The following is a 16104-nucleotide window of genomic DNA, read 5'->3' on the forward strand; positions in this document are numbered from 1 at the left end:
AATACGGCACCCATAAGTAATATAAAACAGAGGAGAGCAGAGGAAAGCACACAGATTCGTAATGAAACACGGAACACGGAATCATAACAGGAATAAAACCCCCACCAAGTAAATCCCTACACTAGCGACCGAAACTGGCCCTAGTCCTCTGCCGTAATTCGCGTCCTCCAGACCTTCCTAGGCCAATTGTTAAGATTGTAGGCAGTTTTGTTTTGATGTTAACCCCAGGGGGTTTGTAAATCCCACCTCATTAGTCTTATGATGAGTTTTAGTGTGAATACAAAAGTTAATTTAAAAACAATGAAGTGTACAAATTCCTTCTCAACTCCTTCAAAAGCTCTTCGATTCCTCTCTCGCCACATGATCCACATTAGTGCTAGAGGAGCAACATCCCATGTCCTGCATCTTCTCTTCCTTATTCTAAATACCTAACTAAACACAATGCTCGGCATCACCCACTCAAGTCTGAACCATCTTAGAATTTCCCACCATACATAATAAGCTACCCGACAATGTAGAAGACGTTGATTCACATCTTCACCTGATTCTTTGCACATGAAGCACCCACTGGAACAAGTTATCTTTTTATTCCTCAGAAACTTTGCTGTCGGGATCACTCCCGTCGTAGCTAGCTGAGTGAAAAAACGTACCTTCTCGGTATCCTAGGGATCCATACCGATAAATGGGGAAAATAACTCTCTTCCTCGGTTAGAAGCTCTCACAGTGTTATCAAAAGTGGAAAAACCGAAAAAGAAGATTTGTTGGAGCTTAAAGCACAAAACACAAATAAAAGCGTGCGCTTCAATGAAAAAAGGCGCAAAGGGAGAAAAATACAAATATTTATGTTTGGTGCAAGATAAATAATTATAAGCATTAATGGCAAATATATGAACAAAGAAATTGAAAAACAATACGATAAAGTGAAATATAAATTGTTTTGTGTCGCTTCTTCAGAAAGACTTATTGGAAAGGAAAAGTATGCCTTAGAAACTTGATGACGACAATGAAGCGCACATAAAGCAAGGCGAAGCGCTCAACACGTTTGGAGCCTCGTTTCAGTGCTTGAGCACACTTTAAGCGCGCCTTTGATAACACTGGCTTCTCATAATATGATTTCATTGAAAAGATACCATGCGCCTCCACCACCCATTCCCATATATCATGGCTATCCATGTAGGTTTTTTTTGGTGAAGCTAACCAAGTAAGTTGTGAAATTTTTCAAGCTCCTGGTCTTGCAAATTTCACCGAAACCTCAAATCCCAAAGTAGTTCTTCCCCTTGTGTACTCCATAATGTTGAATCCCCGTCATTTTTTGGCTAGAAATATAATACATGTTAGGGAATGTAATTCTCAAAAGTTATTTCCGCACCATCTATGTTTCAATAAACTCACTGTACTCCCATCACCACCGTGAAATCTATATCCTCATTTAATTTGATGGATTGATATTTCATTACAAATTCATAAATTCTTCCCTACCCCGTGGCGAGTAGAATATAAATTGAGGAGTCAATATTGGCCAAAAATACTCCAAAAGGTCTCCAAAAAATTAATAAATTGAAAAGGTTAGGTCAGTCATTATCCAGAGTAAACGTGCTATTGCACCCAAGAGTGTGGCGTAATGATCAATGAAGTGGGTTGTTAACCTAAGGTCTCAGGTTCAAATCATATCATCCCATTGAAGACAAAAAAATTAAGTGATTCTTTTCATCTGTCCTAGCTTTGGTGGACAGAGTTACCTGATATCTGGTGTTGGTGGGAGGTGGTAGGTATTTCGTGAATTTTTTCGAGGTGCGCGAAAGCTGGCCCGAATACCACGTTGAAAAAAAAGAGTAAATGTACTATTGTATTCTGTCTAGCATGTATCTATTTCCATATCTTCCATTGTGTTTCTAGGGAGAGCTTAGGGAAAATGACTCCTAATTATTAAGTGGTTGTTTAAGAAAAAATTATAATTGAGAATATTAGCTTAACCCCATACAATTAAAAGATGTCAGAATAGTAACTTAAGCTCAATCTATAATCTATGTCTTTATAATTTTTATTTATAATATCACACTTTGGTTGTGGGAATGAGTTATATGTCTTTGGGCCTCCTCATGAGCTAACTTTTGCGATTGAGTCAGGCTCGAGGTTCATTTTATTTACATGGTATCATAGCCAGAGCCATTTCCTTTTGTTTCACGCTCCAGTTGTTCTGTACTTGTCATGGGGGCGGGGCTTAGTGTTAGAATGTCTCACAGTGGCTGTGTGCTTGTTGTCGCCTCATATGGGTTTTAGCAATGCTAATATCTTGACATAACTTTTGAAGTAGAGTTAGGTCCAAGGTCCAATTTCTTTTGCCCAAGGTTCAATTAATATGTCTGGCTACTTTAAACATGAAAGATTTCTATTTTGAATTGGAATAGTGACAGCCACGTGTTACTACTGGATTTTATTTTCTATTTTTCAGGATTAATTCTTTATGTTATAAAAAAAAATCTAGCTACTAATGTTTGCATTATGGTAGGCTGTCTACATCACACCACACGGGGTGCTGCCCTTCCCCGGACCATGCTAATGCGGGATGCTTTGTGCACCGGGCTGCCCCTTTTTATCAACACTAGGGAACTGGATAGTTAAATTAAAGATTCAGATAATCAGCCGCACTTCGTGCAAAACCCTACTTATAACTTATAGTACATTTTATGCTGAAGTCACGGATTTGGTACTTGTAACGTATACAATTGATTCCGGTCCATTAGAGTCAGATCGGCATATCTGCAGATCATATTACCTACTTTGTGGAATCGATTTATGAAATTCCACTTTTGACTAGTCGAATTACAAATTGGGTGGATTGAACTGTTTCCTGCCTCTCCTTTGCTGCAGAGTCGTTGTGTCCGATGAGTTCTTTGATGATAAGTTCTGTAATTTCGTTTTTATTTATGTAGAAGTTTGTAAAAATAACTTTGATCTCAGATATGTTTTAGGAAATATTTTTGCTTTCACCTTTCCATTGGAATGTTAGTCATCAGTAGGTTAGAAGTTTCTCTAACTGTTTTATTCCAGTATATTTGTTGCTGCTTTTGTATGAGAAATCGGCCAATTAGGGTACATTTACAGAACAGAGGTTGTTCATAGATTAGCTGGCTAAAATGGGATTCAGAAATTGTTGTAACTGAGTATTTGTGCACCATGTATGAAGAAATGTTTCCTTTGTCTTTTCTCGAAAAAAAAAAAAAAATGTTTCCTTTTCTTTGCAGTTAAGCATGATGTATCTGCTGTCAATTATAAGGTTGGTGAGTGCATGCAAGAACTGATTAAAATATGGAAGGAATATGAATCATCCAAGGCGGATGGAGCATCTGATAGCTCTCAAAGTGATCCTACTCTAGAAATTAGGATTCCAGCTGAACACGTATCAGCTACAAATCGGCAGGTAAGATTGGAGTTGTAGCCAAGTATCCATATACACCTTTAAATTTGTATCATTTTCTTCTATTTGTGTCCTTTCGAAGATAATGACTCTGTATTAATTTAAATAATAGCTCTTTCGATACTCCATTTAGGGGTTTCCTTTTTGATCATTGAACAAGAAAGGGGTTCGATGGTAGGTGCCTCTAATACTTATGGTTCTAGACTAGATGAGTTTAATTAGGTTTACGATAAGATGTAAAATACAAGGTTTTAATTACTTAGTTGCAAGTTAGAGAGGATATCCTTTTACTTGTCAAATCTGTTGCTCGGATCTGTGGATTTGCATTAGGATAATTGTTCCCTGTGGAGCTTGTTGTTGAGGTTTCTATCTATGCAATGCCTAAGGTTTCTTCTTCTCTTAGCAATTGTAATTTTCGGTATCATTTTATGTTTATTACACACTTGTAATTCCCATACTTCCTCTTGTTGTATAAGAAGCCTCCATTTATTCAATTTGACTTCCTGATCTGGTGTATTAGGATTTATAATTGTTTCTACGGAAGCAGGAATACCATGAATTTCGTAGGTAATTTTGCATAATATGTGAAGAATTCTAAATGTGTCTATTTGGCACACTTTTTTTGGATAATGGTATGAAGTGTTTCATCAATAAACAACACCAAGAGGTCTAGAGCCGCTTGACAATGGTATCAGAGCCTCTCTCATTTGGTGCAGTCTCGAACACCACAGTTATTCCCCAAAAAAGAAAAAAGAGAGGCTCCTTATATAGTAGTCTAACCTAACAAGGTAAGTTATTAGCCTATACTTAAATATAGATATTCTATTATAATGTTCTTAATTACTTCAATAAATCTAGGCATGCGTGAATGTAGACACATATGATATTATTTAGACACCATTTGGAGTAGGCCAGCTAGCAGTAGTTGATAAGCATTAATTGCTAAACATCACTTTCAAGTGTTGGAACTGATTTTGTATATAAACAGTTCCGTATCTGGACATATGTGCTGAAATATATAACAAGCAATAGCTTTGGCTAATTTTGACTTGCAAGCACTTGGTTTATAAGCTCTTTCGGTGATTTTCAAACACATAAATAAGCCAAAAAGTGCACACGTCCTCTTAATCTCTTATTAGTCAAAAGAATCTGTGTGCAACATTATACTGGTGAATTGATGGACCAAATTTAACTCGAATTGCAATATAAGAGAGTTTATGAATCCTAATACAAGTACAACAAGCGTTATCCCTCTCTCCTTCATTATGTTGGGCGCATAAAACTTGTTCAGCAAGCAACTTTTATCCTTTGTATGCATATTCCTGCCACTAATTCTAATAGACATCTCATATCCCCATGCCATACAGGTTTGGCTAACGGTACATATTTTTCCCAGTCTTATCTCTTGCGGTTGGTAGTTTGGTTTTGTTTATTCATGTTATCGTCATTATTTAAGTACTATGTCATTTTCAGGTAAGAGGTGGCCAACTATGGGGAACAGATATATATACCAATGACTCAGATCTTGTCGCAGGTTTGTCACTTGTGTTCAATAACATTAAGGCTCTGTTGTGCACTTATGTATGTGTGTATGTATGTTTGTAGTTTGTGGCTTTGAGCACTTAGTGAAAGTAAAGGGTAAAATAAGAAAAGCAACTTAGCTAGCTCACTGTAGTTCCCAATTACAACTTTCTTGTTCTCCTTGTGTATTGTGGGTGCAGCTTGTTATCCTTCCAAAAGGGATACATTTTTTATTGATTTATTTTGAGGGATATTTTGGAAAAAGCTAGAGTCTCTATGGAAATCATATTAAGGAAATGCATATGCCTCTAGACATGCTTCCACATTTACATTAAATTTGTGAAAATGACGAGCCTTAAGTTAGAAAGTTCGGTTCAAAACCTAGTTCAGATCTCAAACATGGTGCCACCCTAAATATTTCAGTATGTCACTGCATTGTCCTGAACTTCACTTATTGTTGATTGTGCTACTGGTTTTCTGTCTGTCTCCTGTTAAAGAGGCACACATCTATACTCATATCATATCAATTACCATCAATTTATTTGCTTGTCCATTTGGGCAAACTTAGGAAAACTGTTTAGCCTTATACCCCAGAATTGCTCGAGAACTTCCCCATGTACTTTACCTTGTGAAGCAGGGACAATATAGATTATGATATCTGTTGACTACTGTTTTTCTTGTTTCTTCAGTTCTCATGCACACAGGTTACTGTCGCACGACTGCTTCTCCTCTTTTGCCAACCATTACGGAGTTACGTGCTACTATCAGGGTGCTACCTCCACAAAATTGTAAGTCTCCTGGACAAAATTTTGCTTCAATGTTATCATTAGAAAGCCTGTCCTACAAATGGTATAACATGTTAAAATTTTTTTTGGTAAGTTGTTTTGAGCTGCACCCTAGGATGTAGCGTAGTGGTCAATGAAGTGGGTTGTGAACCATGAGATCTCATGTTCAAATCCCATTTGAGACAAAAACATTAGGTAATTTCTTTCCATCCAAGTTACCCTTGGTGGATGGAATTACCTGGTACCTGCTGTTGGTGTGAAATGGTTGGTATCCCGTAATTAGACGACGTGCACAAGCTGACCTGGATACCATGGTTATTAAAAAAGAAGTAATTTTGAGCTTCTTTGCAGCCTACAAGTCATGGATTCGGGCTGTGAAATTTGACATCGATGCTTGTATCAGAATAGGCTGTCTACATCACATCTTACCATCCCTGGACCTTGTGTTGATGCAGGATGATTCTTGCACTTGTAGCCTTAAGTTTTACAATCACCTCTTTATAGTCACAAGTTTTGATTGGGCTCTCTCTATCATTGTTTGTTAATACTCTTGGTGTGTTTTTTGGCATCGGAAAGATCAAACATGGGCTGAGACTTTTGAGGGTAGCTGAAATGATAAGGTTTTCTTTCATTCATATTGATGTCTCGGTTCCATTAAGGAATTCGGTTACTCAAGTCCTAGATAATATTTATTAAAAGCTTGTGACTTGGTTAAGCACCTTGCTTCCCCCTCCCTCAGCCAAGTCAAAAGAATTTTAAAAAGGGAAGCGTAGTTCATATAAATCATATGCCTAGTGACATATATTGGAATGTAGCGAGTCAATGTATGATCTGATGAGCAATGATTGGTGACTTACTTTAGTTATTACTTTAGTTATTGAATAGCTGTAAGGGGTACCTGTCCAGGAATTATGTAAGGACAATAATGAAGCGGAAAATCTCTCAAGTATATGTTGCAATTGCAGATATCTTTTCGAATTTATGCCTTTTTGCATATCCATGAATCATTTAGCAAAACTTTTTTGATGAAGATGAATCATCAAAAAAATGAAATCAGTTAGTATAGCCTCTTGTAGACGTACCCCTTCTAAGGGTCCAGGATCAATTTTTTCTGTTTATTCTTTCCCTCTCTCTTGCTCTCTGTCTGTCTGTCTTGCTCTTTCCTTTTTGGTACTTAATATGATTCTCTTTGAAGATTTATATGTGGGTGAAGACCTTGATGCATGCGCACTCTTTTCTGCAATGTTAACTAGTTTGTTCCTTGTGGAGACTCCCCCACAAGTTTAATACAATATTGGCCCTAAAGTTTCGTTTTAAATTTTTGCGGTCCATATTTTGATAAGATAAACTGATGTAAAATCCAAGCTTCTGCAAGTGGGCAAGTTGCTGATCTCTTGAAATGTGCATCTTATTTTAACAGTACTAATTGATTATGGTAAAAATGGAGATACCATGGAGGTACAAGTGGACAAATTGCTTATCCCGTTGAAATATGCATATTGTTCAACAATACCAATTGATCTCCCTTGTTTGTTTGTTTGTTCGTTCTTCTTTTGTGGACACCTTGGTCTTCAAATCTAGTAGGTGCTATACTCTGCTTAGTACGTTTTTTCACTAATGGGGCAAAAAAGATAGATACTGACTTGCTGTTCAGAACCTTAGAATCTATAACATGACTTCTGCGAGTAAAAATCATAAATCTGTTCAAATTAGTCGTTGCATCCGACTCATTGCATTTCTGATGTCGGACTATGCATTTGTTCTCTTTATTGAAGGCTACATATCATCTCTGAGAAACAATGTTCGGTCACGTGCCTGGGGATCTCCAGTTGGCTGCAGCTATCGTATTGAGAGGTGCTCTGTTGTGAAGGTGTGGATTGCCATTCTTCATTCCCCCCCTTCTATTCGTTCTGGTTAATGAGCAAAAAAATTCCATTTTATTTGATTTAATTTTATCAATAATGGGAAGGTCTCCCGTTTACAAGCAATATGCTAATAAGTAGAGAATCTTAATAAAAATATGATTCTCTACAAGCAGAACCTAATTTTCTATACAAATTGTAACCTCATGGTGGACCAAAAAGGAATCATATTTTTATTCATCTCTACTTTGTTTAGCCAAACTTTTAGTTTTCATTAGATGATTGTATAAAAATTCTGGGATGAACTTGCATTTACCAGCTATTCTTACCTAGAAACTCTAAGTTGTGCGGATTCTTCACTTTCAATGCTGCACCCGTGTCAGATTCTCCAAAATACCATCTTTTGTAGAATCCTGACACACACCAGTTAACATTTTTGAAGAGTCTGAGCAACATAGAGAATACAAATTTATGTTGCTCGTGATTTACATATGCGAGTAAATTTTTTGTATAACTATTGAATGTGCAGTTATCTCTATGTGGAACTTTGTACTGACTATAACCTTTCCGATCATTTATCGTGTCCTTCAGAAAGGAGGTGGAACCATCGATCTTGAACCTTGTCTAACACATTCCTCAACCTTGGAGCCTACTCTTGCTCCGGTGGCAGTAGAGCGCACTATGACCACTCGAGCTGCAGCTTCGGTATTGTTTCACTTAAGTTGAATAAATTCATTCTGTTTTGCACGTATGTTAATGTTATAAAGACAATCCTTTGCTCACTTTTGTTCTCTGGTTGCCTGAAATTGTTTATCATACTGCTGCTTTTTTATCTATAAAAAATAAGCATAATCAGCTTAAAAACATCTCGGGGGTGATATTGCTGGATGTTTTTCTTTTTCATTTCCGTAGGTTACTGCTAAGCCCTTTTTTACACTATAGCTGTCAAACTAACATCTAATGGATGCAATACTATCCATTTAAAAAGTACAATAGAAAAGGAAAACGAAAAGATGAAGCAGATTTTGGTTTATTCATGGGAACATGATTTTGCCTCAACTAATGAGGCAACTTTATCTTTAAATCCTAAAAGAATAACATAAATTTGGATTCCGAAACTTGAAATTACTGTTAAACTTCCTCAAAAAAATTCTGATACTTGAAATTTCCAGCATCTATACCTTCTTGGAGTGATCCAATTCCTTCTATGATTCTCATGTTATCATCTTATCTACATTTGCTATGAGATGTGTAATGCTGTGATTATCTAGGAATAAGGAAATGAGCTCATCCAGTTCTGCATGTCGAAGATTTGGCTTCTCGTTAACCTGCGTGGGGCAGGGGACTCGTCATGGAAAACTCAATAGGACTCAATTATTTATTGTCAGCTTCCTATGAAAGAATGATTTTAAAATGTTAAAAGAGTTACCTCCTCTGGATTTTGAGGTTTCCGCTTGGGTAATGAAGAACTGCACAAATAACCAACTCAAAATAGATCTGATACTCTATTTTAGGTTAACCAATGTGATATGATGATCCTTTTTTTTTTTTTGCATCTTTGTTTAAGGAACTGAAAGGAGGAGGAGATTTAACACTATGCTTTCTCTTTTAATCTTTGTTGCAGTGTATATTTTTTTCAATTAACTCAGCCCTCAAAAAAACTTTTCTGATGGTTACTCTCTCTTTGTAGAATGCATTACGACAACAGAGATTTGTACGTGAAGTGACAATTCAGTTCAACTTATGCAATGAGCCCTGGTATGTACTGATTTTCTGGACCAGCTAATAAATGTTTTTTCCTTTCCTTAGATACAAAAATTTTCAGTTATGCATAGACCCTTGATATGATGATGTTGTTGTTGTTATGCATAGACCCTTGATGTGGTATAATTTCTGGGTCAGCTTGCTGTTCAAACCTTTTTCTTCTCATTGTGTGTTTTCTGTGGGGATTCTTTCCCATATGTTAATGGGGCTTGAAATATGAGTTGGATTATCAAGGATGAGCAATGCCACGTTTTATTTGTCATGCTCCTCTCCTCTGACTTGCGGTTTTGAGTCAGTAATAAAGTCGTTGCTTTGATTGATATCCTTGGGGAAAAAACACTTTTCCGGCTCATTTACCTTGAAAGGTTCTTTTTGATATTTTAGCCTGATGAGCTGTTGCCTATGGTTTCATCCAGGCTTCTGTTGACTTACTGTTACTCGTTTCTTTCCCCAGGCTCAAATACAGTATTAGTGTTGTTGCTGACAAAGGTCTAAAAAAGGCCCTTTTTACATCTTCGCGCCTGAAAAAGGGAGAAGTTCTCTACTTGGAAACTCATTCTAAGAGGTAACCGCTGGCTTCTCTCTTTTTTATACCACCCTTCCATGGGAAAAACGTAATTGCCATACAACTCTCTTAGTCTCTTATATTCCTTCATGTTTCCTCTGATAAGTGCGAAAAGAAAAAAAATCGTTGAGAAAGGGATTAATATGTGATTTTTGATTATTTCGTGTCCAATTTGTACCTTCTAATGTGATCTTCATTTTCCTTCACTTCCTGACTTGTTAATTAATCTGAAGGTATGAGCTCTGTTTTAGCGGTGAAAAGATGGTAAAGGCGTCAACTTCTCAGATGCATGAAATGGATGTTGATAAACCTCCAACTTACAATGTACACATGGCTAACGGAGAAAAAAATGGAGTAAATGGTGAGAACACGATGGTAGATATGTTCCGGTTTTCCCGCTGCAAGAAGCCCCTGCCTCAGAAACTAATGCAATCAGTTGGAATTCCTTTGCCCCTTGAACATGTTGAGGTATACACATCCTTGCTTCTGCCCCTATTATATGTTGGCAATATAATGTATTATTGCTCGCACTTCTCAAAAATGCCGATGGATGCGTGCCAATTCCTCTAAAAGTAGTGCACTTTTGGAAGATTCGATATTAGTATGACATTATTTTTGGAGAGTCCGAGCAACATCTGTATAATAGCAACACCATGTGATAATGGCTCACTACTTAGCATGACGGGTAGATAATGTGTGCTGTGAATACCAAGAACCTACACACACCCTTAATAAGAAAATAGCTGTCTATTTCCTCTGGTGTATCTTTTACCTTATTTATTGTCTAACAATGTTGCTTTTTTTTTTTTCAAGGTTTTGGAGGAGAATCTGGATTGGGAAAACATTCAATGGTCACAAACTGGTGTTTGGATTGCTGGAAAAGAATATCCTCTTACTAGAGCACATTTTCTTTCCCCAAATTAGGCAATGCTTTGTAAGGTGAACTATAGGTTTTAGTTACAGTTTATGTAAGACAAAAATGTACTGGCTTTGATACTGATTAGAATGTTAAATTATGGATTTCATGAACAATGTTATGTGAACATTGTACATGTGTTGGAACTCTTCCTTCAGTTTCTCTGTTTTTTCTTTCCTTTTTGATGATCTTCAAGTCATACTTTGTTGGCTAACCGCAGAAGGTTCGCCCGTATGGTCTTTCAAAGTGCAGTATCAGTAATCCCATAAGTGGGGTTTGGGGAAGGTAGGATGTACGCCGACCTTTCCCCTACCTTTGTGGTAGAGGCTGTTTTCGTAGACCCTCGACTGCAATATCAGTATATGTATACATAACGAGAAATATTAGACACACAAGGAGAGACATGTAGTCCCATCTTCTCGTGTTCGAAAAACAGACCAGGGGTTTATCCAATGCAAACATCCTTTTAGAAGCCACTCAAAATATGGTTTGATTGCCCAAATGTCTCCTTTTTAGACTGTAATTTAGATAACCAGTGAAATTACTGTCCTACAAGTTGCTAAAGGTGTGCTAGAAGTTTGCACATAAAACTGCAAAAAGGGCCAGACATGAGAGACCATGATTCAAACCAAAAGCACCAATATACATTTTTCTAAAGTAAAACTTTGTGCTATCATCTAGGTCGCCGATTGAATGCAAAAGAACATCTCAAAATTTGGGCACAGAAAGAGAAAAGAAGATTCTCAAGTTGAATGATGATTGCTACCTTGCTGGTATTACAACTTTACTATGCCGAAGCAAAAAATGAATGTGAAATTTCTCAGGATGGCAAACACCATCTACCTTTCCCCCTTTTGACAGTATATCCGGGAAAGTAGTCAAGTCGAAATCTCTGTTCGACATCTAGCATCTTACAAATAAAGTTCTAAAATAGATTGCTCCCGGTACCTGTGCTGGTGCGAAGTAGCAGGTACCCGGTGGAATTAGTCCAGGTGCGCACAAGCTGGATTGGGCACCAACGTCATCAAAAAGAAAAGTAGGTTCTGAATATGGGGTATTAACTTTTCTCCACTCATCCCATGAACACATGAAGCTATTCACATCTTTTGTTCAAGAAGCATGAATCACCACTCCTCCCATTTATTGATAAAGTCATTCCACATTGTTGCTGTAACGGAATCTCTCAAGGCAGAGGCACTCTGTTCATGTACCTGAAAAGCCAAGTGTGGATCGGGATCGTCATCTAAATCAGGCAACTCTTCTACATATCTTCCTTCAATGTCTTTAAACAACCAGTCACTCTTATCCTCACGCCGGATGTGATTGTGAATAACACATGCAGCTATAACAATGTCCCTCTGTGTCTGAAAAGCATATTGAGGAGCAAGTTTGAGGATTGGAAATCTTGTTTTCAGCACATCAAAAGATTTCTGAATTGCATTCCTAAGTGATGCATGCCGGTGGTTAAATAACTCGGTCGCATTTCTAGGTAATAGATTAGCACCCCGGTATTCAGGAAGATGATACCGAATTCCTGGGAATGGAGCAATAAATCCATCCATATTAACATAACCTGTATCAACAAGATAATATTTTCCTGCAATAAGCAATTTGTTGATGAATATCGAGTTGTTTGAATATGTGTAAAAAAGAAAACGAACTAAAGTAAAGACAAACTATTCTGTTTAATAATTATGAACAACCTTCAGGAATTGGAGGGAAATTTTGATCAGGATCATCTAAAACTGCTCTCAGGACCCGCGAATCTGTAGCTGAGCCTTCCCAGCCAGGGTAGACAAATATAAATTGGAGATCAAATGTGCAAGCTGCCAATACATTTTGGGTCAAAATACCCTTCCTATTACGAAAACGAGATTGATCCTTGGCTGGAACATGAGCAGGGATACGCATGCCATCGATCACACCAATGCAATCCTGAAATAAATAAGTCAGGTCAATAAGTCCAATCTGCAATGAAATGAAACAAGAAAGAAGGGGATCAGAGGCTTACCTCAAAATACGGGTAGAATCTATTACTTTCAAGGATCTGGAGAGGAGTGCTAACTGGAGGAAGCTGAAGGAACTCGCGGGATAACGACTTAATTGCCTTCAATACGTTATTAAAGTGCCTGCTTATTGTTTCACCAGAGTGCTGATAACGCTCTTGTATTACCCTGTTCCGTTCGTTGTGGCCAACAATATTCAAAAAAATTGCCAATTGCTCTTCTATCATAACACCAGATGTGTCACGTAGCATGCCTCTTTCTCGAAGGATGTTACATAGCTTGTGAAAAACATGTTTATCCATCCTTAACATTTCCCGACACAGATCATTGTCGGCACTGAGCAGTTCACTCAAGAACCCAGACCCTTTAGGAGTTGAGCCACACGAAGGCTGTTTGGTTATAGAATTATAATAGTGGTAACCAGCAGCAGCGGCAACTAATTCCAGTTCATCCAATTCTATGTCGATATCATCCATGCTTTGGTGGATATATCTCCAAACGGGTTCTAAAAAGTAAGAGGATATCCTACATGATGTCAATAAATTGGTTGTGAATAATAATCAGATATTCAGATCAATATTTTAAGCTGTCATATACCTTTCAAAACCAAGATGAAGTTATGAACACTATATCGAAAAACCAAAAGTCTGTGAAACAGCCATAAATAATGAATTAAAACTAAATATACAATCAATAAAAAAAACTACACCTCAATCCCGAACAAGTGGGGGTCGGCTACATGAATCCTCACCAACCATGTCTCTCTATAAAGTCTGAACTCATGTCATCATCATACCAAATAAAAATACATTACAATAGTAATAATAAAATAATGATAATAATAGTAAATTTCCGTATTATTTTACCCGTACATAGATTGATTAGGTCAAAATGCTCCTAAAAAGCAGTAGGTTCAAATGAACGTACTAACAAGACTAAAACCATTCCAACTAGAAGATATCACCTATATCTACCTCGTCCCCTTTTAGCACTTTCACTCACCATAGTTTCACACCTACAGACTACATGACCAAGCTATCTCATGGCTTGCTCTCATTTTATTCTCAATGTGTGCTACCTGCACCTTATGGCGAATATGGTCATTTTTAATCTAGTCTATATATACAGTCAAAATCCAAGAAAATCTCCTACATTAAAGCCATGAACTTATAGCAAAGCATGAATGCTTAAATTTCACAGGTTGGTTGCACTTGAGGAAGCGTTAGACTTGGCGCTCCAACCATACTAAACATTCTCAAGAGAGACGAGAGTTCTTCTAGTACTTGGATACTAATTTATATCCAACAGGAAAATAGACACCTTGATCGACGCCTTTCATCTTATCTAGCATTATAGGATGTCACGAAGCATGACACACCTTAACGGGTTGCAACTTAAATCACCATTAATAGGCTTTTGCCTTCACCTACATTCATGACAAAACTATGTGTACGCAAAAAACAAGTTTTTGAAGGAGGATGTTCAATGAGGTTCGATAAAAGGACAATAATTTCAAGAAAGAAACAACAAAGTCAGGGTTCTCAAGAGAGCAACAACAATTGACAAGGTTCTCAAGAAAGAAATAGTTGGACCTTTTGGAGACGGAAGAGAAGACAGCGCGTGGGATGTTGCTGCTCCAGCACTTATGTGAACAATCTGGAGAGACAGAAATAGAAGAGCCTTTGAGGGTATAGAGAGACTCTTTTTGGTGAGCCAATGAGATTCCTGTTAGCATAGAACATTAAGTTCTATTTGTAGAAAATTATATTTGTTCATCAGTTTTCTACTTGTTAGGTATACTCCCTAGTATACAGGCTTATTTGCCCTTTTAGTTGATAAAATTTGATTACTTCATAAAATTTTAGTTAATAAACTCGCAAAACCACCTTTGAAATGAGAATGAGCTCTGTGGAATCCTACAATTTTTTTTTTATGAACTCCAATATAGCAGGGAGAGCTTAGCCGAGGCCTAAAGCTAATTGAATTCTTTTACCCGAGAGAATGTGATATACTAACCAAAGTAGAGCCTTGTTAAGCAAATACACAAAGTAGGGACTATCAAAATTATATCTTTAATGGAAATATTAAAGTAGAGCCTTGTTAAGCAAGAGCCAGTCTCCCTCGTTTTCATAATAATGTTGTTTTATCCGCCCAAAACCACAAATTTTCATTCACATTCCATTGCCCTAAAAACAGATAACTGCACCAAGCACAAACAAATACAACAACATACCCAATGAAATCCCACAAGTGGGGTCTGAGTAGGGTAGGGTGTACGCATACCTTACCACTACCTCATGGAAGTAGAGAGGCTGTTTCCGGAGGACCCTTAGGTCGAGTAAATCATATCAAAATAAGTATGAAAAGGGAAAACGACAATGACGCAAACATAGCAACTAACAAGGAAACAAAATCCATTACATCAGAATCATTGAAAACAATCATCCTATCCATTACTCCCAAAACATCAAGAAAAAGCTCAAATTACTATTTTTTACCCCTCCCTAGGAGCTTCCCTCCCATGGTGACTCGAACTCAGAATCTTCGGATTGGAAGTGAGGGGTGCTTACCATTCGAGCTCAAATTATTACTTTCTTTAAAGAAACCCAAGATTTCCTATGCTCAAACAAATGCTAAAAAAACAATCTTTTCCAACTAAAACTCAGAAAATTTGCAACCACTAAACAAGCATCACCAAACCCCAGAAAGCCATATACAATTCAATAAACATAAAAAAGATTACAACTTTAAGAACCCCACTAGAAAAAACAAATCAAGAATGGCCCTCCACCTCCACCCCCACCCCCCACCCCATGTATACTAATCAAGAAATAGCAAAAACGAAAAAAGAACTAATAAACAGAAAAGGGTGTTCAATTACCTGAGAAGAGATGGTATTTGAGAACCCAAATGTGTCAAAATTGAAGCAAATGAAGCATATATGAACAAAGTTTATTGGGGGGTTTTAGGCCAATTGAAAGGGTTTAAGAGTGTGTATGAAAAAAGAAGCCCAAAAAGGTCATTTTGAAATTATTGGTCTAAAATAATTTTTATATATTTATGTCATTGTAAGGGTAAAAAGAGAATTTTAAAATCAATTTGTTTTTAATTACAACAATGTTTATACTTTTTGAGACAGAATAAAAAGGAAGGGTAAATGAAATAATCAGAATTGAGGATAATTTTGGCTTTTCGTGTGTGCTAGCCTATGAATTAGCAGGAATATGCACGCCTGAATGAGTTTTAGCCAATACCTCTTAGGTCTGC

The 16104-nt window shown here is 37.2% G+C and overlaps 2 protein-coding genes across 5 annotated transcripts in view; one reads left to right on the forward strand and one right to left on the reverse strand.

Annotated features, from left to right (window-relative positions):
- The window catches only part of LOC107850399, a 17503-nt gene extending 6515 nt beyond the window's left edge, over positions 1-10988 (forward strand). For both annotated transcript variants that reach the window (XM_016694895.2, XM_016694896.2), the window contains exons 4-12: positions 3246-3421; positions 4892-4952; positions 5629-5727; positions 7500-7594; positions 8178-8291; positions 9277-9344; positions 9805-9915; positions 10149-10383; positions 10729-10988. In XM_016694895.2, the coding sequence (XP_016550381.2) occupies positions 3246-3421; positions 4892-4952; positions 5629-5727; positions 7500-7594; positions 8178-8291; positions 9277-9344; positions 9805-9915; positions 10149-10383; positions 10729-10839 (1070 nt within the window). In that variant the 3' untranslated portion in view covers positions 10840-10988. The remainder of the gene's footprint in view (positions 1-3245; positions 3422-4891; positions 4953-5628; positions 5728-7499; positions 7595-8177; positions 8292-9276; positions 9345-9804; positions 9916-10148; positions 10384-10728) is intronic.
- A 532-nt stretch (positions 10989-11520) lies between these two features.
- Positions 11521-15861, reverse strand: LOC107850398. Of its 3 annotated transcripts, XM_016694893.2 has the most exons (5): positions 15719-15781; positions 13547-13610; positions 12843-13362; positions 12535-12766; positions 11521-12428 (listed from the first exon to the last, which is right to left on the reverse strand). In XM_016694893.2, exons 3-5 carry the CDS (start codon positions 13311-13313, stop codon positions 11956-11958), a joined length of 1176 nt encoding a protein of 391 aa, XP_016550379.1. In that variant the 5' UTR covers positions 13314-13362; positions 13547-13610; positions 15719-15781; the 3' UTR covers positions 11521-11955. The 3 variants fall into 3 exon arrangements, with proteins under 3 accessions (XP_016550379.1, XP_016550378.1, XP_016550380.1); XM_016694892.2 differs by lacking the exon at positions 13547-13610 and having other exon boundaries at positions 15719-15861; XM_016694894.2 differs by lacking the exon at positions 13547-13610 and having other exon boundaries at positions 12843-13342; positions 15719-15833.
- Positions 15862-16104: the final 243 nt, after the last annotated feature.

The sequence above is a fragment of the Capsicum annuum genome, chromosome 12, assembly GCF_002878395.1.
Source record: "Capsicum annuum cultivar UCD-10X-F1 chromosome 12, UCD10Xv1.1, whole genome shotgun sequence".
Classification (NCBI taxonomy): domain Eukaryota; kingdom Viridiplantae; phylum Streptophyta; class Magnoliopsida; order Solanales; family Solanaceae; genus Capsicum; species Capsicum annuum.